This window comes from Rattus norvegicus, chromosome 2 (assembly GCF_036323735.1).
Source record: "Rattus norvegicus strain BN/NHsdMcwi chromosome 2, GRCr8, whole genome shotgun sequence".
NCBI lineage: Eukaryota > Metazoa > Chordata > Mammalia > Rodentia > Muridae > Rattus > Rattus norvegicus.
This window is the reverse complement of record NC_086020.1, coordinates 30,115,074-30,141,496: the sequence shown is the minus strand read 5'-3', so window position 1 is coordinate 30,141,496 and position 26,423 is coordinate 30,115,074. Positions and strand designations below refer to the sequence as shown.

Sequence of the window (26,423 nt, the reverse complement as noted above, 5' to 3'; positions counted from 1 at the left end):
TGTTAAAGCTCTTTACATCAGGCGGGTAAGACAGTCCAGGGGTCAAGGGGCTTGCTGCCAAATCTGATAACTGGAGTTTAATCTTCAAGTTCCACATGGTAGGGGGAAAAAACTAAGTGAAAGCTGTCCTGTGATTTCCACACGTGTGCCCACGACACACAGACACACAGACACACAGACACACACACACACACACACACACACACACAGGAAAGATAATAAACATTTTCAATCTTTTAAAGTCATCATCCCAGAGGCTGTGAGGCCTGAGAGATATTAAGAAGTCTGGCCACTTCATTCCATAGTGGAACTTAAATAATCCCAAGACTCAATGTAACACAGCTTAATGATTGAACTTTTTATTTTTCAAAATTTGCAAAGAAGGGGAAAAAATGACTGCCACAAAAATTTAATTTGTGGAGTCTTTTTGATTTTTTTTAATTAAAATTAACTTCTAAATTCACAAAATGTAAACTCAAAGTAAATTTAAGTGACAGAGCTTCAACCTGTATCTTGTCTTAGCAAAGGCGATAAACTCACCTGTATCCCAGCATGTGGTTGGGGCCCAGACGGATCCTGAAGGCTCAGTGTCTAGCAAGCCTAACTGAAGTGACAAGGACCTTGCCTCAAGAGAATAAATATAAAGCAAGAGAGGACAGCTAGTGTTCTCTGTGGCCTTACCCGCCTGATGTAAAGATGTGCACACGCGACAACGCACACATTTATATGCATGTGTGCATACACACACTCGCACACTCACACACCCCAAAACCCTGATTTGCCATTCAATTTGTTACTAGTGCTTAGTTGATATTAACGTTTTACCTGTAAATTTCTGGTAATTATTTCAAAATTGATTTTTTTTTAAGATATTGATTTCATATGTAACTGGACAGGTTGGTAAAAATCAGTGCAGAATGCCTTACCGTAAAGTTGAGAATAGAGAAACATTCTGGATTCTCAGGGTCCCCACACCGTAAGTTGGAGAGGTAATCCTCAGCAGAATTTTCCAATTCCTCATGTGTGCAGTTATCCAGCAAATCCACAGGGAATGCCATTCTCTAACAAACACGGAACAACACACTTACAATGGATGCCTTTTTACTGAAAAACAACAACAACAACAACAAAAAAGAAACCTACTGTATTTTATCAGTAAGAGACTGTTTCACTTTGTCAGATAGTTTAGCCTTAGTCTGTTGATTCAGGCAATTAGGTAAAAAACTTTCTAGTATTATTGATTTATATTCAAAACATGCAGTAAAGGCAGCTGTGAGGCTCCTGCCTGTGGTCCAAGCAGTTGAGACTGAGACTGAAGAACTGGTGAGTGGTAGACTACCCTGACTACAGAGTTCCAGGACAGCCAAGCCGATAACACAAGACACCTTGTCTCAAAGCAACAACAGGAGTAGGCAATGGAGCATTCATGGCACTTCATAAACATTTACACAGCTGTAAGACACACATGTGCTCACACACATCAAGTTTTATGTATAAATATACCCTTCACATAGTCCTCAACATGAAAGTCACGATAAGACATGGGCTGGGGCTAAGAGACGGCTCATCAGTTAAGAACACTTGTTGCTCTTGTTAGAAAAAGTATTCTCGGGACCCCCCAAGACCAAGTTCTCAACACATAGATTTCTTGCCCCAGAGGGTGAGAGGGCAGGGATAAGAGACATAGAAGAGATAGAGGGAAAAGGATAAGGGAACAAGGAAGGAGGAAGGGTATTTGTCCTGGAGAGGACAAAGGACTGCCTCTGGACAGAAGACAGACATGGCACATAGGAAAACAGTGGCTTATAAAAGTACAAGGGCTTATAAAAACCCCATGTTAGGATGAGGCGTTTAATTTTAACTGGACATGTTGCTTATGTGAGCCAAAGCTTTTGATTGCTGGACTACAATACTCTGATAGCTGGGCCTTGGTAGTCAGCCTCAGGAAGAGAAGTGGCCAACAAAAGAATGGCCTTGGAGCTAACTTAGGAGTGCACACCCAGGACGTTAGCAAGGGAAGGGAATGGGGGAGAAAGGCGAGTCCCTTCCAGCGCGAGCCTGTCTGGCTCAAACTGGCCGGAGTCCCTTCAGCTCTTACAGTGGACTTCCAGCATCCACACGGTAGCTCACAATCATCTACTACTCCGGTCCCAGGAGATCCAACGCCCTCTTCTGACTTCCACTGGCAACAGATACACACGAGGTACATATACATACATGCAGAAAAAACACTACACACAGGAAATAAATAAATCTATTTTTTTTTTTAAGTTTTAAACATACATGGGTCCAGGTGGTGGTGGCACACACCTTTAATCCTGGAGCTTGTGAGGAAGAAGCAGGTAGATCTCTGAGTTCAAGGCCAGCCTAGTCTACAGAGTCAGTTCTAGGACAGTCAAGGATGTTTTGGAGAAACTTTGTCTCAGAAAACAAAGAAAAAAGCCAAAGAAACTTTCTGGAATGACAAAGAAGTTCCACCACTAAATGTTAGGTCCACAATTTAATATATATTTTAAAAATCAAGTTAACTGTAAAAAAATAAAACCCAAGAAATAAAAACATAAATTTAGTCCAGCTAATAAACAACCTATAAACCTTAAACAAAACAAACAAAACTCTGCATGTACACACTCAAAACACAAGTTTATATCATGTGCACTTACAATAGATGGATGTTGTGGTATGCAAGATATACCTCATATATAAATGTCTGTACAGAGAAATGAAAAACACAAAATCTAGCCTCTTGTTTATTTATTTGGTATCTTAAAAATGTTTTACTTTAGGGTCAGGCATGATGGTGCATGCTTTAATCTCAGCACTTAGGAAGCAAGAGTAGGCGGTTTCTACGAGTTCTGGACAAACCTGGTTTGCATAGTGAATTTCAGGCATGCAAACACACACACACACACACACACACACACACACACACACACACACACTCACACACTCTCTCTCTCTCTCTCAAATAGACCATAAATACAACAATAACTTGCTTTGAAAGTAAATTAGAAAAGACTATCTTTCTTACAATAGCGAAAATAAGATTAAATTTATCAACAGTATGGTAAGGGGTCTCCCAAAAATGGTTTAGTATAATCCATAAGTAATGAAAATACCTTTGTCATTTTCCTTGAAGCGACTTAAGTTAACTAAAGTGAATATGAAACAAGAGCAAACAAGAGAAATAGCTAGGAAACCCTGAAAAGTCAGACATAAAAACACTTTCGTAACTGCAACATGAAGTCACATAAACGGAAAGACCCCTGAAAACTGAGTAAGTGATGAGAGACTCTCAGTGGACAAAGATGTGCTCAATGATTCTTTCATAGTCTTAAATACAACATTAATTGTGCTGACTTAACTTGGAACTGAACTCTTTACTAACTCACCACGGCTTCTGTGAGAAATACAAACAGTACTGTATCTGCCACAATGTTTTGGGTCTTGTTTTTGGTTATGGTACATGGTAGTTTACCATATACATTTATTTACCCATTCTGCAGCTGACAGACAACGGGGCTCTTTTCCATATTTAGCAATACTGAATAAACCCACTGTGAGAAAGCCTACAGACTCTTCTGTTGGACACATGTTCTCCTTTGTTAGATCTACAGATATGTAGACATCTACAGACATAATTACTCTCACTATAACCAAGACAAGCAGGTGTTACATCCTGATACGATGCAACAAAAAATCGGTTATCCGAAGCTAACCAATCCTTAACAAACTATATGTGAAAACCCCACCAAATACAGCATTAGCCAAATTCAAAGTGGGAGTTTCCTCAATGAATATGTGTGTGGTTTAGATTCACAGGGAAAAAGTAGGAAAGAACGTGAATTCACACACAAGCAACATACCAATACTGTACTTTGAAGAGCACCCTGATCACTGCGATCTTCAAGTTTTTCATGATAAAAAGTTCAGCAAGAAATAAAATTGTGGGGTACAGCAACAGCTCCGTGTTAAGGAACACTGGCTGGCTGCTCTTCCAGAAGAGCCAGATTCAATTCCCAGCACTCGCAGGGTAGCTCATAGCCCATCTGTAAACACCAGGTCTAGGGGATCAGGTGCCCTCTTTAGCCTTTATAGGAACCAGAAAGGCAGTGCACAGATATACACACAAAGCACTCATATACATAAATCTTTTCAGAAAATAATAAAATGACCTATGACTACTACTGAGCTACCAGATCTTAAAGAGGTAAGAGCAAGGCTAGGGGCTACTGTCCTAAGCTTTTTAGTTCTTAATGTATGGAGTGTAAGCGTCTGTGGCTTGGCTTGTGACAGAGGTGAGGACAGCCTGCAGGGCTGTTCCTTTCACCATGTGGACTGGGCTAACCTCAGGGATTCAGCATGGTATGTGGCTCCCTGTCCCACTGAACAACCTGGGTCCCACCCGATCCCATTTTTATTTATGTGAAATCAAACCTAGAGAGCCTAACTGTAACCTTTATTAACAACCTCTTCGACTCTGACTTAGTGGCTTGATTGGTTGAGGGTTGAGGGGATGCAGCATGTGTGCCTGGCGTGCCTTTAAGGTCAGAGAACAACGTGTGTGAACTGTTTTCTCCTTCCACCAAGTAGGTCTCACTCTTCAGGTTTCATTTGCCTGCTGGGGCATCTTACCAGCCTCTCAAATTCAATTAAAAAATGATAAAAGGATTAAAAAACAAAATCAACAGAACTTTCTATTCCCATCACCACCAAAAATGGAGGGTGAAGGGAGGAAGGGAGTGGGGAGGAGATTACCAGAGCTGAAGGAGAGCAGTTGTGGGCTGCTCCTCCTGTAATGACACCCATACATAGCGAGGAGACATGAATAGCAGTGATACGGAGCTCAATGTTGTAAACTCTGAAGTTATGATAAGGAGGCACAGTATTTTACCACTATCTGAAATTTGGTTTTAAAGACTTTACCACTATGTATACATTAAACTGAATACCTAATTTTTATGTCTATATTTTAATGAAACTGATTTTAAAAATCAAAATCTATGAACAGAACACTTAAATTCAATCTAGAGTTAATAAATATAAATGACTAAAATTTCCATTTTAGAGAAAAGAAAGGTTTGTAAAATTATTTGAAACTAATATCGTGGGAACCCAGACAATATGAAGAGAAAACAAATTCTATGATTTTCAGAGATATCAACCAGAATCTTGGGTAGAAGGAATCATATACACACAATTAAACACTAGCTCTACAGTGACACAGCTTAATAGTCAACTTAGGCAATCTGTTTGTGTGTCATAAACTCAAAATGTGAAAAAATAAACTAGGGAAATACCCTAAGCTGCATATTAAACCAAGTGAGAGGCCTTGGACTGGCTAGGTGGAAGGAAGGTGAGTGTGAGCCAGTGCAGCAGTGAAAGGGAGGAGGAGGGGGAGGAGGAGGAGGGGGAGGAAGAGGAGGCAACCAAGTGCTGCATTCTATGAGTGGTCCCTGTGACTCTCCTTTGGTCAGAGGCAGTGGGATAAGAGAATTCATTCGCCTTCATTCGCTCTTAAACCTGTTTAGGGTAAGACTTTTAAGTGGAAGCACAACTTCAGGGTTTGATTTTATTGTCAAATGTTATTCCCTCACCTATATACAAAATTTTATTAACAGAGACTACAACCCTGTTCCTCAAGTTTGGCAATTTAGATGTTCTCAAACTCACAAGCACAAAAGCACCAGGAAACTACAATTTATGAACAGTTTTACAACTAAATCCATCTCAAGTTTTAATATGAAAAAATTAAAACAATTCTCTACCTCTAAAGACTTAAGAACAATTAAACCCATCCTTGGTTTTAATGTGAAAAGAATTCTTTAACTCTAAGGCCTAAACATATACACACACCCCCACCTTCTTCAAGGAGGCTCTACTCTCCTATGTTTCCAAATCTATCCTTACCTCTGTACTTTTTTTTCTAAATATTTATTTATTTACCATGTATACATCATACAGCTTTCTGCCTGCAGGCCAGAAGAGGGCGCTAGATCTGATTATAGATGGTTGTGAGCCACCATGTGGTTGCTGGGACTTGAACTCAGGACCTCTGGAAAAGCAGTCAGTGCTTTCAACCTCTGAGCTATCTCTCCAGCCCACTCTCTACTTTTCTTATTAGCCACTCTCAATACTAAACTTAGGAAACTCTGAGATGCATTTCTTACTTTAAAGATAGTCTTACATTTAATGCATTTATAGCTGTTATAATTTGAATGCTCATATGAGCATCATTTCAGAGTATCTCCTAAACCTCTAAGGTACAGATTCCTATCATTTTAAAAGAGAGTCATAATTTAAGAAACTTCACCAGTACCACACCACTAGTGAAGCTCAAAATACAAGGACCCAGGCAACAAAACACACCTTCCACTATTCTTAATATGCAAATTCACATCAGTATTTTTTCAGTTAAGTTTTTTGTTAAGCTGTTGTAACTATTTCATAATTTAATATTCTATACACATACTACATTAGAAAGAACACTAGAATTGGAACTCTAACCAAGTTACTCACCACTCTCCGTCTTTAGGCTTCTACAATGGCATTAGTAATTCGCTGCAACTGGAAAGGCTAATTAATCCTGAAGACCTCTAAATTCTTAGAACTAGAAAAAACCTCAGAGGATGACTTAGGACTACATAAATGACTGGCACCACTACAGCTCTGCCCCGCTTTACAAAGGTGAGACAGAGAGGGGGTTTGGGGGAGGGGTGCTCTGATGATCCCTGGCTTCTCCCTCTTGTTTTTAAGCTTCTGTTCTGTTACGTAACTGTAAAGCTGTCAGGTCGGATTCTGTCAAGTACTTCAGGCCCTGCCCATGCATGGCCTAAGCAGATTGATTCTACAGGACTGAGAAAGCTTAACGGAGCTGCAAGCCAACTAGCTCATCAAAAACGGACACAGAATGGACAGTGAAGTGTAAAATTGTCCAAATTAATTCATAAACTAAATGGTATGCTTGGGAATCCTGGCCACGCTGTACAGAAACATAAGCAGACGTCTTACAGAAGAATTCCACAATCAGCCCCAGACACTCTGCCCCTACCTCTCAATAATTTCACCCTTCCCATAGATTTTTTTTTCTTTTTCTTTTTTCTGAGATAAGGGTTTTTCTCTGTACAGCCCTGACTACCTGGAACCAGGCTGGCCTCAAACTCAACGATTGGCCTGCCTCTGCCTCCCGAGTACTGGTATTAAAGGTTGTGTCACCATTGCCAGCCTTCCCCTAGATTTATAGAACTACGAAACAGAATGAAGGTTCTTAGGTAATATGAAAAAGCACAGTAGAAAAAAGATCTATCAATATAATTTTCCCTCTACTTACTGTCGATGACTGCCAGTCAACTGTACTGTAAAACCGAGAGAAATGTATTTCTATATTCGGTCCAGAATTATTGCATGATTTCCATAGGTTTCTGCTACTGATTGGGGGCTTCTGAGAAGCAGACCCCCAAATCAAAGTACAAACATATGTGAGGTGAAAGAATTCTCAGAGAAACAATTATCTCAACCCATCCAAGTCATGAGCCTGTCCTGACTCACATGATTTCTCCTTCAAGGATACCTCAGGTTTCTAGGCACCAATCAGTAATGCTCTCTCAACTTCACACAGAAAGCCAGTTTCTAACTGTGAGACTCTTTACTCCCTTTTCTCCTTAATTTCTTTCCCTAGCCAACACAAGCCCAGTACTACATCCCCTCAAACAATCTCTTTGCCTTACCCTTTTCTTCTAGGCCCATGTCCTCCACAGGCCTGAGTCCTAGATGCCCTAGAGGCATCCAAACAGTCACTCTGAGAGCTGGGAAGTTGAGTGAACCAACAATAAGGTAACTGAAAAGGCCACACTACCCGAATCTAAGTAGTCCTCTGCAGTGCTCAGCAAGCACAAGCCCTTTCTCCTCCCTGTAAAGGATTGGCTTACAGTGGGTAAGGACTGCCTCTAAGTTTGCAGGTGGGGGTTGGGGATTTAGCTCAGTGGTAGAGCGCTTGCCTAGGAAGCGCAAGGCCCTGGGTTCGGTCCCCAGCTCCGGAAAAAAAAGAACCAAAAAAAAAAAAAAAAGTTTGCAGGTGGATGGTGAAGATCTTAAATACAATGTATACCTGCTGTCTCCAATATTTGTATTGTAAACCCTATAGTTCATATTGTACATTCATTTGACAGATAAAATAAAAACAATTTCTTTTGCAAGGGCATACAACTAGTAGGCTACAGAGGTAACTGACTCTAGCCAATGTCTGCTCTTGCAGAGACAGCGCTGATCCATTTCTAAAAGCATAGGTGGTGTTGGGGACACTAAGCATGTCTATCACCAAAGTCTTAAATATAAATACTATCCTCAAAAGTATTTTTAGAAATATTCTAACTAAAGGTTTAATTCTCTCTTCATGTCCAGGAAAATTCTTAGAGCTAAAAACAAAACAAAACAAAACCATTTAAACATGTAAGACCTGGCATTTTGTATGCTGCCGGGTCTACACTGGCTAATGCCATGTGCCCTGGAGCCAAACTGACAGAATTCAGTTGTGTGACCTTAGGCAAATACAGAAGTTATGGAGCATGAAGAGGAAAAGGACCTCCACTGGGGCAGAAGTAAACTGTGACTAGCTGCTGAGCAGGACAAAAGCTTGCATCTGTCCTGGGCTCAGTGTGGCTGCCTATGACCAGCAACTGGGGAGGGTGAAGCTTGAGGCTCCCTTGAGCTCAGGACCTTAAGGCCAACTAACGAGGACTAGGCAACACTAACACTAACTCAAACAAAGTTCATATCTAAACCCAGAAAAGCCACAGGGAAATTATAACCAGTATGCCCATAACCCACAAGGGCTAATCAACCAATACAAAGTATTTTTAAAGCTAAAGTGCTTCAAAGAATACAAATAGAATTTTTAATGCAGAAAAAATTAACACCAAAAAAAAGTCAAGCTCCAAAATCTACTTCATTCTGCATTTTAATAATTATGAATAGTATCACTATAAATGTATACACAAAAGTCGAGAACACCCACTGTACTGTTAGCAGTATTGAATCCGGATGAAAAGGAGCCTAAGGAAGACCACAGGACCACAGAGTGCACTCAGAGCCCCCTTCCTCTACTGGGTCACTCTGTAGCTTAGTCTCTCTTAAGCATATGTGGGAACAGGCTGTCTCCACTGTCTCTACAGAATATGAATCGTGGTTGTGTCGGGGAAGCAAAGCAGGACGCATATAGCTGACTGAAGACTAAAAGATGGCGAAAGGTGCCGAGCAGCCGGAACACAAGCACTAAGTGGCTGGGGACTCCCCCTCCTGCATTACCAACAAGATACAGAGAAGGGAGGCTGGAGAGACGGCTCAGCGGTTAAGGGAACTGACTGCTCTCCCAGAGGTCCTGAGTTCAAATCCCAGCAACCACATGGTGGCTCACAACCATCTGTAATGGGATCTGATGCCCTCTTCTGGTGTGTCTGAAAACAGCTACAGTGGACTCACATACAATAAATAAATATTTTTTAAAAAGATACAGAGAAAGCTTCTTACACTCCTGATACATTTCAAAGTTTAACGATAACTTAATAAATGACCTTCAATACAAAAGACATGAACTGCAACTGAAGCTTCCACTTAAATACATGCTGTACTATTAAGTACCCACTGTATTTGCCTCTAGGACAACAGCAACTCCAGTGCCCCATGACCAGATTAACAAACACTGCTAACAATCTCACAGAAGCAATTAACAAAGCACAGAGGAAGTGCTTAAAGGAATCCCATTAAGACAATGTCCATTTTAATAGTAAATCTCAGACTTTGTTTTATTACTGGTTTCTTTACCATATAATCACATCTGACTGTTTGGGGATTTATTAAAGTCACTAGGGGTTCAGCACAGCCTCCAAGACTAGTTCTGTAATATAGAAATACAAACAATACATTTGGTGTTGCCACTATCTTTAACATAAAACATCACTGACATTTGTCTCGTTTAGAACCACAAAGATTGCTTTAAATATAAAGGAACTTATCTGGTTCACAAAAGAAACGATAATAAAACAGTGCTTCGTTTTGGTCTATTAATGGACTACCACAATCACCACCATCCCCCAATCCTACTCTAATGCTTGCGCTAAATGGCTACGATTGGAATGTGTTCTCCAAAGGCCCAGGGGGTTAAATAACAGCTTGGTAAGTAGCCTGCGGCACCATCGGGAACTAGTGGAACCTTTAAGAGGCAGGTTCTAGTGGGAAGACGTGACATCACTAGAAGCATGGATGCCTGGAATGAAATAGTGGGATCCCAGCTCCCTTTTCTTTGCCCCAACTGCCAAAGGTAGGAAGCTTTGCTCTCCCAGTGATACACTACCTCGCCACATACCCAAAAACAAGTTAAAACAATCACAAACTGAAAAACCTCTGAACTATGAACCTTGTAAGCTGATTAACTCACTCTGCCACGGTGATATGCTTAAACAACATCTAAGGAGGCGACCAAGGATTCCCTAGCTGTACAGATATTTGAAACATGACTCTCTGAACCACAGCCTGGGCATTTCCCTGCCCTGGCCTGGCCTCTGCAGTCATTTTGGAGTCACAGTATGTGTCTGTTGTGTGTTCTCATGCTAACTATATTACCCAAAAACTTGTTTGCAGTGTCATATACATAGGACTAAATAAAGTTAACTGGTGGCCAATGGCTAGGCAGGTTAGACAGAGGCGGGACTTTTAGGATTCCTGGGAAGGGACTGAGGAAAGAAGAGGGGATTCCACTATGATGAGAGCATAGGAGATGGAGCCCACTGGAAAGGTGCAGGAAGGAGGGAGAGACAACCAACATGTTGGTGCAGGGGGAAAGTGGCCCCAGGAGGGCTGCCCAGCAGGGTCCAGAGCAGCAAAGATAAAATACAGATTTAGTATTAACTCAGGAATATCAGAGGGGAGTGTGTGTTAGCCATGTGAAGTCAGGGACTGGCCCAGCCACTGAGCTGTTTAAGGTATTTAAAATGTAAGGTTGTGGGGTTGGGGATTTGGCTCAGTGGTAGAGCGTTTGCCTAGGAAGTGCAAGGTCCTGGGTTCGGTCCCCAGCCCCGAAAAAAAGAAAAAAAAATGTAAGGTTGTGTATGTGTGTCACTGAGAATCCAGAACATTAAGGTGTAGTGAGAAGCATATGCACACCCACTGGGAGTTTAGAGCAGATTAACCTACTACTGCTACAACAGCCAGCTCTACATACACATCTGATCTCACTGTCCCCTTGCAAACACACACGGGCTTATTTACCCAAGAAAACATTCATTCATTTCTCACTTACAGCAGGTTCACATGAGGGAAAAACAGACAGGAGGTTTCCTGTGTAACTTCAAAACATATCTAAGCAATGAATGACTGCATGAAAATGTGTAAAGGACTGTAGAGACGATCCCTGAAAATAGTCTTTAAATGAAAGCATCAAGGAGAGTCTCAGACACAAGCCAGAAAGCAGAGCAAACGGTGAGTATTTGGACTTACCAAGGCAGCTAAGGTACAAAAAGACAGCTGAGCAGAAATGCAGGAAGTAAACTGAGGTCAGACAAGAGCAGACTATCAACACTGTCTCAGTCAGTGCTCTACTGCTGTGAAGAGACACCATGACCATGACAACTCTTATAAACAGAAAGCATTTAATTGGGGCTGGCTTACAGTTTCAGAGGTTGGTCCACTGTCCTCATGGCAGGGAGCATGGCAGCATACAGGAAGACAAAGTAGTTTAAAGTTCTACATCCGAATCTGAAGGCAGCAGGCAAGAGCCACTGGGCCTGGCTTGGGTTTTCGACAACCAAAGTCCATCTCCAATGACACACTTCTGGAGTGTGTAGTTTTGCTGTATCGCTCTGTGCATATATTTCATATAATTGAATGCTTGGTCATTAGGGAGTGCCACTTGAGAGGGATTAGGAGGTGTGGGCTTGTTGGAGGAAGTGTGTAGGAGGTGGTTCTGATGCTCCGATCAGGAACCTGCATGTGGACACTGAAGGTCCTGTTGCCCAACTGGTTCCTGTTCGATTAGCACCTGTCCAGGAGCCACCCGGATCCACAGATGAAAGACGCACAGACACACACAGAGACAGACAGACAGACAGACAGACACACACACGCTTATCTTAAATATGCTTTTTAGCTCAATGGCTGGACACTTCTAAGCCTCCTGCAGCTAACATGCCCTTCTCTTCACTCCCAGCTCAACACCTCTAATTCTGCCCTCAGCTCAGCTGCCCAGTTACCTTCTAATGCTCAGCATGTAAATCTCCCCTCAGCTTAGTTACGTTTCTAATTTCCCACCTGCTACCCCAGGTCCAGTCACAGAAGTGGCCAATGGCCACTCCACCCTAGATCTTACATGGCTGGTGGCGCTCTCTCGCTCTCTCTCTCTCTCTCTCTCTCTCTCTCTCTGAAGCATGGTGACTCCTCTTTACTCCTCCTGCATCTATTAGCCTGCCTGCAGGAACCTGCAAGTCCCATCTCTTCCATCCAGCCATTGGCTGCTAGCATCTTTATTGATCAACTAAGAACCAATTGGGCAACAGGACCTTCAGCATTCACACACAGATCAGAACCACCCACTACACACTTCCTCCAATAATCCCACACCTCCTAATCCCTCTCCAGTAGTGCCACTCCCTAATGACCAAGCATTCAAATATATGAGCCTACGGGGGGGGGGGGTGGGTATTCTTATTCAATCCACCACAAATACGCTATTACAGAATCCTTATCCTTATTTGACACATTAGCAGAAAGCCATTCAACAACTCTGAGGAGGGAAAGCATTCAAAGCTATGTTTTAGGACCTTTAGCCATAGGACCCAGCAGCTGTACACATGGCAGACTCACTGGAAGACCTGAAGAGCCTGTCAGTATCTTGTGGATAGATAATTATCCTTTGGGGTCTGTGGGAGATCGGTTCCAGGGCTCATTCCCAGCCTACAGATCTAGAGACTATGTATGCGAATCTCCCTGCAGATGTTAAATCACCTCTGGGTTACTTATAATACTGAAAATATAAGTGCCGTGTAAATGTTTGTTAAACTGTATGGTTTAGGGAATGACAAGGGAAAGGTCTGGGCATGATCAAAGTAGCCACAGTTAGGAGTTTCAAACTGTAGACCTGAGATAGGCTAACTTTGCAGATACAGGTTCTTATAATAGCTGTAAATGAATAGCAGTGGGATTCATTTTCCTCATTCATTTATCCTACCAAGCTCAAAGTTCAGAAAAGCAGACCCTTTTTTTATACACATTAAAAACTAAGGAGTGATCAAATGATTTCTGATGTCTATTCTAATTAGTAACTTGTCTACACTTGCTTACTTTCCTTCAAAACACTAGAGCTTGCTGGGAAATAGGATCTGGGAAAAAAGAAAAGTCTGGATTGTGTTCTCAATTTTTCATTACAATTATTTTAAGCTCCGAATGCACTTGCCATTACATGATACCAGGCACTGTCCTAAACACCCTAAACATACTACCACAAGTGTTTCTCAAAATGACCCCAGAGGCAGGCACTTTAGCATACATGTTCTAAATGAGTGTTAGGCCTGCATGAGGAAGCTCATCAAGCCCTCACAGCTGGAGGTAGGGGAAGCCGGGCAGGCCCTCTACAGAAGGTTTTAACGTGCTGGCCAGGTTCCCAGCTCAAAACAAAAGGCCAACACAGACCACAATGTACCTAAATGTGATACAATTACTAAAGACCATAATAACCATATTGCTTAATCATTCCTAATAAGTTAATATTTTAAACCTTGCACTGTAGTTTCCTTAGGTTTTCTGTTTTGTACACTGTATTCAGAATTTTTTAAATGGTTACAACACAATTAAGAAGAAACACCTTAACCAGAGGCTCTAACTCTGCCAGCAGAATATTTGACTGGCACACACGGAGCTCTGGATGCAACCTTCATTGCTCAAGTGGATCTGGTGGCTCACATCTGTAACCTGAGCATGTGAATACAAACAGGATGTCAGGTGCTCCAAGTGACACGGCTAAGCTGTAGGCTAATCTAGGTATTGAACACAACGAAACCACACACACACACACACACACACACACACACACACACACACACCCCTTCTCACCCAACATAGGGAGCCCACTACAGACTAAAGTATGTATACTGCCAAAGTCCAACTTGGGGAACCCATGAGTTTCCTAGTGTTAGTTACAGGAGCATGAATGACTCAAATATAGCTGTATCACCAAAGTGCCCTGCAACACGGTGACCACTCACAAAAGCCAGCCAGGAACCTGGGACCTACTGCACAGATGGCCGGCAGCTCATCGGGTTGGAGAATTCCTTTCCAGGTAGCTCTATTGGTCCAAACCAATAGCTTCCAAGGAGCTCAGTCTGTTTCAGGAACTTCCTGAGACTATTTTGAGTTGTTGACCTCTTATCTGAATGAGTTTTCCTGAAGGACAGACTTTCTCTCCTGGAGGAAAATGCTATGTAACAGTGGGCTACATAAATTCACCCCACCCCTAAAATAAAGTAAAATAATAAGGCTATTGAAAGTAGAAGTTAAAAACTGACAAAATAAAACGCCTACCAATTACTTCCTTAGTAAATTATTCAAAATAGAGCTAAGGGGAAAAATCAGATTTGCTAAAATTTTATTATAATCTTTAAATCATCCACTGCCAAAGAAAAGAGAAAAATGAAATTCTGAGAGCTATGTAATACATTCAATATGAACCACACCAAGTTGTGTGTGTGTGTGTGTGTGTGTGTGTGTCACACACACACACACACACACACACACACACACACACACGTCACATGCATGCCTGTGCCTGCAGAAATCAGAAGATGGCATCTCCTGGAATTGACGTTACAGGTGGTTGTGAGTCACCATGTGGGTACTAGAACTGGAGACCCAGCTCTCTGCAAGAGCAACAGTGCTGTTCTCCATGCCCCCCACCTTTTTTATGTGGCACTCTATGTATTTGTTATAAATTAGGTCACACTCTCCCCAGAGGGAATCCAAGGAGGAAAAGCAGTCATGTGGCCCTGGCCAAGTCTGGGTCACAGGTATGGCTGGGCCTTGGACAGCTCCCACCTCTCCATGGGAGGAGCAGGTTCACTGCCCTCTTTTCAGTGGCTGCCACAGCAGAACTCAAAGCTGTCTTGCCCAACACCAGGGCCTTTTGTAAGGACATGATGACTGAGGGAGGCACAACTTCCCAGCTGCCATCACGAGCACAGTAGTAACTGTTGGACAGCTTGTGACTGGGGCCTACGGGGCGCTTTGGAGGTGGCTGGGTCGGCTCGGGGATCTCCTGGTAGTGCAGCTGCAGCTTCACCTGCAGATCTTGCTCAGACGCTCAGTTCCACAGCTTTTGTATAGCGCAAGTAGCAGACACCATATTCCTTCTGCTCCAAAGCTCCACGGCCCTTTAATGCCTTCAAAACCAGGAGCACCTGGGTGACTCTTATACTAGCAAGTTCTGCTTCCAGCACAAGGTCCAACCTAGTTTCCTCTGGAGCACAGATGATCCTGGGGGAACACTTCCCAGAAGACTTCCTCAGTGCTGCTGGTCTCTTACGTCTCAGCTGATTTTTCAACCTTAGCTGACCAGTCTCTTGTTAATCACTTCACACAAATCTCCCTCTCAAATGTCCTAAGCGAGGCCTTCATCCTCTGCACTGCCCTCAACATTTATCTTCCAAGCTACACAGAACACTTCATCATGCTTGGAACAGTTAATGGCTGTTTTGGCCCAAAGTTCCAAAGTCCTTCCACAATCCTCCCAAAAGCACATGGTCAGGTTTATCACAGCAACATCTCGCTACCCTGGTTGGTACCCTTCTGTCCTAGGTAAGAGTTACAACAGCGGAAATGAAGCACCATTGGAGGTTCTTTTGGGGGAGAGAAAGGCAACTTGGAGAGGAATGGGTTTATCTGGCTTGTTTCCACATCCATAATTTATCACTGAAGAAAGTCAGGACAGGAACTCAGGCAGAGAGGATCTGAAGGCAGGAGCAGATGCAGAAGCCTGGAGGAGTGCTACTTACTGGCTCGTTCCCTCTGCTTACCCAACATGCTTTCTTACAGACCCCAGGAGGACCAGCCCAGGAATGGCTCCTGTACTCACTGAGCATTAAGAAAATGCCTGATCAGTTTGCTCACAGCCAGGTATTTTCTTTACTAAAGTTCCCTCCTCTCAGACTTTAGCTTGTGTCAAGTTAACATAAAATGACTAGGCATGACTGTAAATCCATACCAATGGTTGTTTTATTAACTACACTATGCTTTTGTATCCCCCTCCCCCATTTTTACAGGATAAAAGTACAGAAAAAGTATTTTGCAGATAAAAATTTTTTTTTAATTTGTTGTTTTTTAGTTGTGTGGGATGAGGGTAGGGAAGTAGGTGTTTCTGTGCATGCACACTGGACCCCTGGTGCTGATGTTAGAGGCTGTTGTGAGCTATAGGAAGTGGGGGTGTAGAAGGGCCTTGGAAGTGGGTAATAGAAACCCTGCAAGAACAATCACCCCCCTAACCACAGAGATGTCCACATGAAGCATACAGACCAGCTTTAACTCTACTCTCATGGTCTGAAATCAACAGCAAATGCTTTTACATACACAAAGCCAAGGATCAGGACATCTGTCACCCTGTTTGCTGACATTAGCTATTTTCCCTCTTCTTTTTGAGAAAGTATCTCAACTCTGCACTCCAAACTCACTGTGAAGTAAAGCTAGCTCGCCTCAATCGCACAGCCACACCCTCCTGCTTCAGCTTCCTAAACGCTAGAATTACAGTATAAGTCAAGCATTTATCTGTTTTACACTTGTGAGCCAAAGTAATAGAAATAAAACCAATAAAGGAAATGCAAACCAAAAGCACACTGAGATTCCACACTAGCCAAAAAGTCACCAAGAAAACAACAAATGCTGTTGAGAATGCAGAGGGCACATACTGGGGCTGCCACCATGGAAATCAGTGTGGGAATTCCTGAAGGAAAAAAAACCTAAAAGCAACTATCACAGAGTCCTGCCATACCAGTAATTCCTGAGTAGACACACAATAGAATCTAAGTCAACATACCACACAGAGACCTACACGCCCATATGTATTAGAGTCCTTTAAAATAACCTATTTACAGAATCAGCCTAGCTCCCCACTGACAGATGAATATGTGGTCTATATGCACAATAAGGTATTATTCAGTCATAAAGAAGAATGAACTTTCCTCACCTGCAGGAAAAGGAGGAACTGGAAATAATGGCACGAGTAACACAGACAGGCTCAAAAGATAAAGTGTTCCCCTCACACATGGCATTTATTTAAACAAGGCACGAGGGCATGTTTTGAGCCCCAGCACTAGGAAGGCAAAGGCATTAGGATCTTTGAGTCTGAGGCCAACGTGTTCTGAATAGTGTTCCAAGCTAGCTACACTGTGACACCCTGCCTCAAAAAAGGGAAGGCACAGAAGTAGAAGGGGGACTATGGGGGACCAGCAGGATACGGGATGCAAGAAGGCGAGAGAGAATGAGTCTGACCAAAGTACATAGTGTACACGTTTGAAAATGTCATGAATGAAACCTATTATATTTTTCAGTTAATCAATATTTTTCTTTTTTTAAAAAGGGGACTAATCTAAAACAAGAATACAGATACTTCGGGATCCAAAAGGTATAAAAATGACCACTATGACTTATTTTCTATTTTAAAAAGTTTGTTATTTCCTCAACATATATAGACATACTAATGAAAATGGAAGGTTTTAATTTTTTAATCAGAAATCTATTAACACATGGTACTTATACCTTACTTCAAGAAAATCAAAAGCTTTGGTTGATCCAGGATGGATATAGCACAATTTTTAAAATAAGAAAGTCAGAGACTAAAGAGATGGCTCAGCGGTTAAGAGCACTGGCTGCTCTTCCAAAGCCCATATGGCAGCCCACAACTTTCTGAAACTCCAGTTCTAGGAGATCCCTCACGCAGACATACACATCAAAGCACAGGAATAAATAAAAAATAAATCATTTTTGGAAAACGAAAGGAAATTATTGCTTTAGTATTCCTCAGTCAAATGTGCTGTGGGAGGTTCATGTGGAGACAAAACAACAGGGCAGAGAGAAGCTAAGGTTCGGTGGACTGGAACCTCAGGACCATGCTAATGTCACTAATGCTAAGGCTCTCAATTCTCCTCTAGGTATACCCTCACGTGCACTTCTGCCAGCAGTGTTCCAGCTGGGTGTGTCATCATTTTTATGGCTTGGACCTGCCAGGTTCCTCACAGGCTGCAGCTCTGCTTCCTGACCTGCCAAGACTGCACCGAGCCCAGAATGCTGTCAAAGTAAAGTGACTAACCAACTAAGTTAAATTTAGGCCTCTTTGTCTTCATTGTGAAGCCATATTGAAAAAGACATACTGTATGGTGTCAGCATAAGACAAGACATACTGTGTGGTGTCAGCAGAAACTCATAGCTAGACCTGAAACCAACCTGGATGTGTGTGTGTGTGTGTGTGTGTGTGTGTGTGTGTGTGTGTGTGTGTTATTTGGTATGTAATATTCCTTATTAGCATAGTTCATTACTTTATAAAATGGTATACTTTTGCATATTTACATACAACAAAAAGTCGAACTCACTGACTTTCCCTCCATTCTGATTCATTTCTAAAATGGGCTCTGACTTTATCAATCCATTAATATTATGACTCTTCGAGCTACCAAAAACATTGCAAACACCCAAGTTTAATCAATTATTTTCATTCTTACTCCTCTTGGCACTGTTATGGGCCAGACCCGATTGACCAGGTCTTTCTCTTCTTGGGTATCCAGGACAATACTTTTTCCCATTTTTCATTTTTCCCCATTTCGAGACCCTGTCTCAAAAAAGAAAGACATTATACTAGAAGGGGCCCTGGGGGTCCAGCAGGAAGGGGATGCAAGGAGGTGAGAGGAGTAAGTCTGATCAAAGTGTAACCACCGAGTCTCCCTTCTTGAGGGACCTTGCACATGGGAAGTAGGAACATGCCTCCCCCCCCAGCCTGCATTGCCAAGAGCGTTTGGAACAATCTCAGTGTTGCTCAAGACCAAGTTGGCGCACTATTACTTTGTAACACACTCTGGCCTCGTTCATACAGAATCAATGGGCCCTTTTTGTAAGGCCCACTTCATTGAGCTTCCTTTATTCCATAGGACAATACTTAAATGTCTGTCCCATCCGTAGAGTACATTTCTGAATCACATTTATCTTTCTATCCCCAAAGTGGCTGGCTCACTCATTTTAAGCACTTACTATGGTGAATTTTCCAAATTAAACTATTTTACACTTCCAAGGTTACAAATAAGGTACAACGTGCAACTTGGCACTCTGTAAAAATGTTTACTAAAGGGCTGGAGAGATGGCTCAGCAATTAAGAGCACTGTCTGCTCTTCCAGAGGTCCTGAGTTCAATTCCCAGCAACCATATGGTGGCTCACAACCATCTGTGATGGGATCTGATGCCCTCTTCTGGTGTGTCTGAAGACAGCTACTGTGTACTTATATCTAATAAACCTTTTTTAAAAAAATGCTTACTAAATTGATTTGTTCCTAATTTGCATTTTCAAAAATGTATATTTGTATTTTAAGGAGCTTTAAGGTTTTAATTCAAAATGTTTATTGAACTACAGACTTCTGAATGAAATGGCCAGTTTGTTTCCTACAAAATAAAAATTGCTTAATAGAGGAAAGCTATCTTTGCTGTAGACTAAAACTAAACAAAACAGCATTCTAACCTAAATCTTTCTAGCCCACAGAACAGGTTAGGCACATGCTAAATCCCGGGTTATTTTCTGATGCTTTTCCCTGATCATCTTCAAGTCATCGCAACTTTCTCCTCATTAATCCCACCCCAGTGATGCTGCCTTTGAAAGACAAAATACCTTTTACACTAGGCACACCAAATTTAGAACTTAAACTTCAGTGTTAAAGAAACACGGTAGTGGAGCCTAATGGTGTGTGACTAGCTCAAAATCAATCAATCAATCTCTCTCTCTCTCTCTCTCTCTCTCTCTCTCTCTCTCTCTCTCTCTCTCTCAGAAATGTGAAGGGAACAGGAATGTCCACTAAACCACTTACCTTCCCGACAATCTTTTTACCACACTGTCCTTGTCAGACACTTTTCAACCTGACTGACTACTTGGTTGAATACTTGGTTCCCTTACCCTGCAAACCCCCTTTAAAGATAAATACTCTGATTTTTTAGGCAGTTGACCTGACAGCACACACACATAGGCTTGAAAGCTTAAGGAGAAACATTCCACTTTGATTTCTGTCACTGACAACATATCACTGAAAATCTCAAGTGAAAAGCACACCCGTTACTTCCAGACTCCTCAATTAAACACAACGGTCCCAAGTTTAGGAATACTCCTCCCCACAGAGTAACACACTCAATGTAAAAGTATTTGTCTGATTTCAAGTTTAAGTTACTAGAAGAGACCATCTCATCTCCCTTTAATAGGTCCAAACTGGTCACCTGGAGTCAGTCCCCTGGCTGACAGTCTTGAATTGCTTGAGTCCCCCAAACAGAGACTAAGACTTAAGTATGTTAGGGGCCTTTCCCCTCTGTGATTCTGACTGACTGTCAGACAAGCTTTATTAATAGCGAGCATGGGTTTCTTGGGGATGGTACTTGAAATGACACCGTTTGTTTATAGACAATTAGCTAATTTTTAAAAGTTTAATTTATTGACAAGGGTAACGGGGCACTTTTTACTTTGAAAAGTATTCCGTCATTAAATTGTTTTCCCCCCCTCCAAATCAGAGTCAAGTCCTTCAATTCCTACTAAAGGAAGGGCATGACTTACAGCTTATTTGGTCTCTTCTTCAAACACCAAAATAACGAAATCTCTCGGAACCAAGAAAATGAAGAGGTACAGGTTTAATCTATGATCACTGGTGTGGCAAGTGACTCATGTAGGTTGTATCTAGATTCACCAAAATGATCCTCCTCATAAATTTTAAAGATGAATCCACTATGACAGCGGCTCAATTTCTATGCATGACTGCCACATTTTACCATCATTTGTACTGAAGTTTTATTATTATTATTGGTGAACTCCACTCAGTTACCTATCACCACATCCCCTATTCTAAAGAAGTAAAGATTAAAAGGAAATAAATCCTTGGGCCAAATTTCACATTAGCTATTAATAATCTTCCTTGTAAATACTTCATAGAACAAGACAAGGTTTGAAGAGATTACCTATACGTCCACAAAGTGCTTTGAAATAAATAAGTAAAATTTAAACACAACAAATCCAGACCCATTAGATTCCCCTCCAGGGCTCACATGCATTACGCAACAACCAACGGTCCAGATGTTAATCCCTATTCTGATGGTAAAATACCCAAGGCAAGGGTTATAATCCACTCAAGGAGACCATTTACAAAACAAATTTAAACAACTATTACTATAGGTTCAAGACTCTTGACTGATACACTAACAGTTCTAAGAGAATTACATTTAAACTCTTCCTTTGGGTCGTCTTTTAGCTCCGCGTCTCCCAATTCCCTCCCATTCCCCTACAAGATCCTCAAACAGCGTCTTAATTTAGGTTTTAAAAGGACTTCCTGAAGGGGAAAGGGGGACAGACCTGCATCAGGTGGTTATGTCAGAGTCTACTTTGGACAAGATACCCGCGTAAACTCCCAGAAGGGATCCATGTATTTCGTCATTCTTTCCCATGCACAACAATCGTAGTAAAATGTGATCCACAGCCATAAGCCACCCCGGACTCGCTCCATCTTCCCATCTCCGGTGGCACAGGCCTCTCCAAGCTCTCCGCGTGATGGACGGCTGAGATCCCTGAACCAGAACGGCAGTGACCCGAATTCTAGAGGAGCGAGGACTCCATACAATGCCCTAGTCCGGGGCAGCGGCCGGAGCGGGAGGTGCTGCGCGGCCAACTCCGAGCCCGCGCCCCACCCCCACGCCGCGCGGGTCCCGCTATCCCGAGGGCGCCAGGGCTCCAGGTGGGGACGTGGGAGGGGGCGGCTCCGGAGCCGCCGCCGCCGCGACCCCGGGAGGGCGAGCACAGCATTCCCTCACACAAAATGGAGGCCGGCGCACCTGGGGTCGCCGCCACCCGGGAAGCCCGCGGCCGCCCCGCCGCTCGGCCTCGCCCGCCACGCGCCGCGCACTCACCTCAGCCGCGCCGCGGGGGCCCGAAGGCGGAGCGCGAATGACTGAGCGGCCGCTCCCCGCCGCCGCTGCCGCCGACCCCGGCACGCGCCGATCGTCCGCAGCCCACCGTCCCTCCGCCGGCGTGACGCACTGGCGCCGCGGCGCGCCCACCGCGAATCCCCCCGCCCCGCCGGCCGGTCGGCCTCGTGCGCCGCGGCGCCTCCTCTCCGGGAGCCGCCCCGCCTCAGGGCCGCGGCCGCCCGCAGGTGCGCGCTGGCCGCCCGCCGGTCACCGCCCGCAGCCCGCCCGCTCGGTCGGGCCGTATTAAAGAGTGACCTTGGTTTAGCCCGGAATAGAAGCGAGTAAGCCGCGGGGGCCTCGCGCTGAGTAAGCCGGCTCCTTTAAGGTCGACCTGCGCGGCATCCCGCGTGCGCGGCCCTGCGGGCTTCGGGCCCGGCGTGGGCCTCCGGAAATTTCGCCCGGGTGGGCGCGGCCTCCGGCCTCCCCGAGGAAAAGGAGATGCTCAACAAACCTGGGGACGCCCGCCACCCCCGCGACCCCACCCCCGACACCTCCTGACCCTGCTGCCACCCAGGAGCGCGCCTAAGAGAATTTGCAGAAGCCCCACAGCCCAGACTTTATGCCTTGAGATAAGGAACCATCGCAGCCCTGCGCTGACCTTTCCTACGTGACTAACCTGACCCTAGAGAGCCTGCGCCATCCTCTCCTCCCCCTCATCCCTTATGGGATCCAGGGCCTTTTACTAAGTACTCGAGAAAAATAAGTTCACGGGCATTTAAAGGATGATGATTCTTTTTTTTTTTTTAAATAATACACGCTGTAGTAGAAATATATTTAATAAAGATGCACAGCATCTTTGATTTTAAGACTTGGGTGTTTTTTTCCCCCTTAAATTCTAATGGCATTGTGGTTCAGCTCATTCGGAAAAGCTTAAAGTTATCCCTTCTATTCTCGGGAAATATTAGTAATCACAACACTCAACTTTTAAAGATTTCACTAATTGATAACTTCAAAGAATTCTTTTTTCATATAGATCTATTTAACTCACACTAATTTTTATATATGGACCTTTTCTACCTCCAGTTGCACACGAGATCAACCTCACATCTGCTGTGTTTATTTACAATAAATTATTACTAGGTATCTTGAGTTATATGCACTTACTATTTTTAGCGGAATTTAACAATGAATTAATAACCAAGCAAAAACTTTGAATAGTTGGGTTCCAACCACAGCTAATCATGAATGAGTAAAGTTATATAACAACTGGATTATCATTTCTAGGACTGTTTGCAAACAGGAGTCCCCAGGATACTCCCAGTTGCCACTTTGTAAAATTTCTTTTGTTTTACCGACTTTGGCATCACTTCCTCCAGGTGCTGCAGAAGAGACCCTGAGATCTTATTTTAAATCTAGCCAGAGTGTGCCTGGCTTTTACATTATTTTATCAATCCGTGGGAACCTGTGCCTGGAACACTTAGCTCCCAAAAGCCCCAAAAGATTTTGATAGAAATCAAAAGAACGACTCCTCTAGGCCCATACAAGCCCAGTGACCACCTGCACACAGATAAACCTGCCCTCTTTCATGTGGCTGGCATTCTACCTGCCCAGACCTAAAGTGCTATCCTCCACACGTCTGGATGACAGAAGCAAACTTAAGTTAGGAAACCTTCCATGCACTGGGTTGCACATGGTTGCTGATAAACGTGGCCCAGAATAGAGCCCATCAGGTTCACTGGGGAAGAATTGCTAATGGGTAAAATGACAACCGGTGTTTCTGACTGCATGGCTGCTCTGTACTCTGCTATTCTTTGTGGAAATTAACTTATTAACAAATCAACTCTCCAGAGCATACTCACATCATTCCCGGTTTACATAAGAGGAAACCCAGGCGTACAGATAAACTGAGTAATTTGCTCATTGTTACACAGTTACTGATCCTGGTCCTTTGGTTCAAAAGCACACACCCTTAAGCAAAATCCTATACTATCTTTCTCTGGTTGAATTTTGACACATTTCTAAATTTTTCATTTAGGAGCAAAGGGAAAATGAAACCCTCGGTTAGAACATGTATAATATTCCCCGGGGTCTAAATAGACGGCTCAGCAGTTATGAGCACTTGGTGCTCTTGCAGAGAACCTGGGTTCGATTCCCAATACCACATGGTAGCTCACATTCTGTTCCGAGAATCCAACACCCTCTCAGACTTGTGGAGAGAAAAACAACTCAGACACAGGTTTAAGTTAGTAGAGAGTCTTTGTCATCCAACTGGGTGTTCAGGATCCCAGTGTAGCACCAAGCCTTTCTCAGGGTGAGCTTTTAAGTACAAAACTATATCCTGGGCTGACACGCTACAGTTAACAAGAAGTTAGCCAGAAATGAACTACAGAAGCCTCAAAGCATAGTTGGCACATGTAGAGACTTGCCCAGAACTAAGGTCTTTGATGGATTAGGTCTGTGCTCTTGCTTTGGCCGATGATATTGCCTATGTGCTGAGTTTTAGCCTGAATTATTATTTCCATCATGGCGTCAGTTGTGTTAAGATCTGGAGGACTATTAAAGTCTGGGGGTCTGTTCCACTGACCTCCATAGGCCTCCAGGCAAGTAAGTGGTGCTCATATACACGTACAGTCAAAACACTCCTAAAATATTTCAATAAAAATAATTTTTAAGAAAATTTGTAAGACTTCCTCTGGTGCAGAATCTATTAGTGTTGGAAAACCACCTTTTTCTTTTCGCATCTTTTTAGGACTAATAGCTCCCCGAAGTTGTTTTGGTGGAGAGGAGGGCTCCGACAATTAAAAGTCTTATTTGTATTTCTTTCATGAGTGGGGAATAAAACCACATTTCTTCAGAAAATATTCATCATCACCTTTGTCCGCCTAGCTGTTAAAAGTTAGACTTGGGTTTCATTTAACATGTTTTTTTTTTTTTTTTTACTTGTTCTTACAAATTTGATGTGAATTTAATTTAATTTTATTTTATTTTATTTTTCAGAGCTGGGGGCCGAACCCAGGGCCTTGTGCTTGCTAGGCAAGCGCTCTACCACTGAGATAAACCCCAACCCCATTTAACATGTTTTAACGTCATCAAGTCACAGTGAGAAATAGCTAAGGGGCCTCACAGACTTAAACAGGCCATTCTGTTAACTAGCTGACAGTACAGAAGTCTGGGGGCAAGCTCCTCCCTGCCTAATGCTCCCACACCGTATAATGCTCTCAGGATTAAAAGCCATATTCTGAGTGGGTTTTTCTTTGTGAACCATTACAGGAACTTGCACGTTTTTGATCCCTGAGTCTATCTTTGAAACTGTCACTGGGAGGAAAAATAAGAAATAAAAGACCCTGAGGGGGCTGGAGAGATGGCTCAGCGGTTAAGAGCACCCGACTACTCTTCCAGAGGTCCTGAGTTCAATTCCCAGCAACCACATGGTGGCTCACAACCATCTGTAAAATCTTCTGGTGTGACTGAAGACAGCTACAATGTACTTATATATAATAAATGAATAAATCTTTAAAAAAAAAAAAAAAGACCCCGAGGAACAGAAGCCACAACAGGTTTGAGAAACCCGGACACACTCGTTTCTTTAACAGAGCCCTCTGTCAAACTGAGTTTGGATTTAAGAGGCATAATCTTTGGTACCGTCAATATTGCTGATAACTACAGATTAGCAATTACAGAAGTAGGTACTACAATATCCATTACTAGTTTTGTTGGGTTTTGTGTTTTCTTCCGTGTGAGGCTGTGTAACTTCCAGGGAAACTCTTAAAACATCGCTTCACCGCAGGCGCGACATAAACAACAGAACAAAGGAAGCATTCCACCTTGGCCTGCTTTGGGAGGTAAAGCAATGAGCCGATTGTAGTTACTAAAAGGGGCTCGGAAGTCAAAGGCAATGCTAGAGCCGCCCTCCCGGATCTTCCCAACAGGCCCCTCCCCCACGGCAGTTGCTCAGTGCTGACTTACCTTAAGTTTAGCTTTTTGCAAATCTCAGCCTTGAAAGTAAAAGTCTTCAGCTTCCTCAGTTTTAGGAGCCTTTCTCTTTCCTGGAAGGAAATGTTTCAATTTAGAGGAGATAAATGCGTTGGAGGTAGCCATGACCCCTCCTAAAACTATTTTCCTCCCTGGGGGCCCGTATCGAATCTAAGATAGCTACTCCTTCTTTTGGGCCAATGAGATGCAAACAGAAGATCCTTAGGTATAATTTCCTAGACCCCTCCCCCCTCCCCCCTCCCCCTTCCCTATCTCTCTGTCTTCTT

The 26,423-nt window shown here is 43.1% G+C and overlaps 1 protein-coding gene and 1 pseudogene across 4 annotated transcripts in view; both read right to left on the bottom strand.

The window, feature by feature from the left end:
* Fam169a (family with sequence similarity 169, member A) overlaps window positions 1–26,190 on the bottom strand; it is a 60,666-nt gene extending 34,476 nt beyond the window's left edge. The window contains exons 1-2 of one of the 4 annotated variants that reach the window (XM_063281717.1): window positions 26,131–26,190; window positions 927–1,061 (exon numbers count right to left, since the gene is read on the bottom strand). In XM_063281717.1, the coding sequence (XP_063137787.1) occupies window positions 927–1,058 (132 nt within the window). In that variant the 5' untranslated portion in view covers window positions 1,059–1,061; window positions 26,131–26,190. Of the gene's footprint in view, window positions 1–926; window positions 1,105–21,613; window positions 21,750–22,164; window positions 22,287–26,130 lie in introns of those variants that run through there. The other 3 variants (XM_039103472.2, NM_001427646.1, XM_006231831.5) reach the window with 3 other exon arrangements.
* On the bottom strand, window positions 1,114–21,607 carry LOC108349924 (NADH dehydrogenase [ubiquinone] 1 alpha subcomplex subunit 7 pseudogene; annotated as a pseudogene).
* Window positions 26,191–26,423: the final 233 nt, after the last annotated feature.